This window comes from Opisthorchis viverrini (genome assembly GCF_000715545.1).
Source record: "Opisthorchis viverrini unplaced genomic scaffold scaffold22052, whole genome shotgun sequence".
Taxonomy (NCBI): Eukaryota; Metazoa; Platyhelminthes; class Trematoda; order Opisthorchiida; family Opisthorchiidae; genus Opisthorchis; species Opisthorchis viverrini.
Window position 1 is genome coordinate 1 of NW_008765116.1, and position 499 is coordinate 499.

General features: G+C 42.7%; 1 protein-coding gene across 1 annotated transcript; it reads left to right on the top strand.

Moving 5' to 3' along the window:
• Nucleotides 1-234: 234 nt before the first annotated feature.
• T265_16281 (hypothetical protein) lies at nt 235-432 on the top strand (the record flags this gene model as incomplete). Its single annotated transcript, XM_009179869.1, has 1 exon — nt 235-432. A coding segment is annotated over one exon (198 nt), but the record flags the coding sequence as incomplete, so codon positions are not given.
• Nucleotides 433-499: the final 67 nt, after the last annotated feature.

Sequence of the window (499 nt, forward strand, 5' to 3'; positions counted from 1 at the left end):
TCACCAAACTTTCTCGATAAGCTGAGTTCCTTCCCTGTCGAGATTTTGTTTATGAAAGAATGACGAAAATGATCTGAATCGTTGTCTGTCATCTTGCTACAGCTTCGCCGTAGCATCATTTGTGTTTGATGGCATCTTTTTATTGAGTGGATTAGTACATTCCATCAATGCTCAACTCTATAAAATGCTTGAGAACATTTTAGGGCAATTAATCGGTTCATTACTATTTCAAAGGCCCTACAAAACCTATGCATCGGTCAAAGAGGGCAAGGGGTCCAAAAGCTTTTAGACAGCCGTTTGCAGTCTGAGCCAATTCCGGTGGCCCGAGATGCCAAACGTGGCGTTACTACTGAGGAAGCACGTGATAACTGGCGACGGGATCATGTCAAAGAAGCAGGACAAATGAACAACATTCTTGATCAGGGCTGGCCCAAGTAAGTCTGTGTCCACGAAATAACAAACGCCCTTCAAATGAGCTTAATATTTTTGTTCCTTCAAG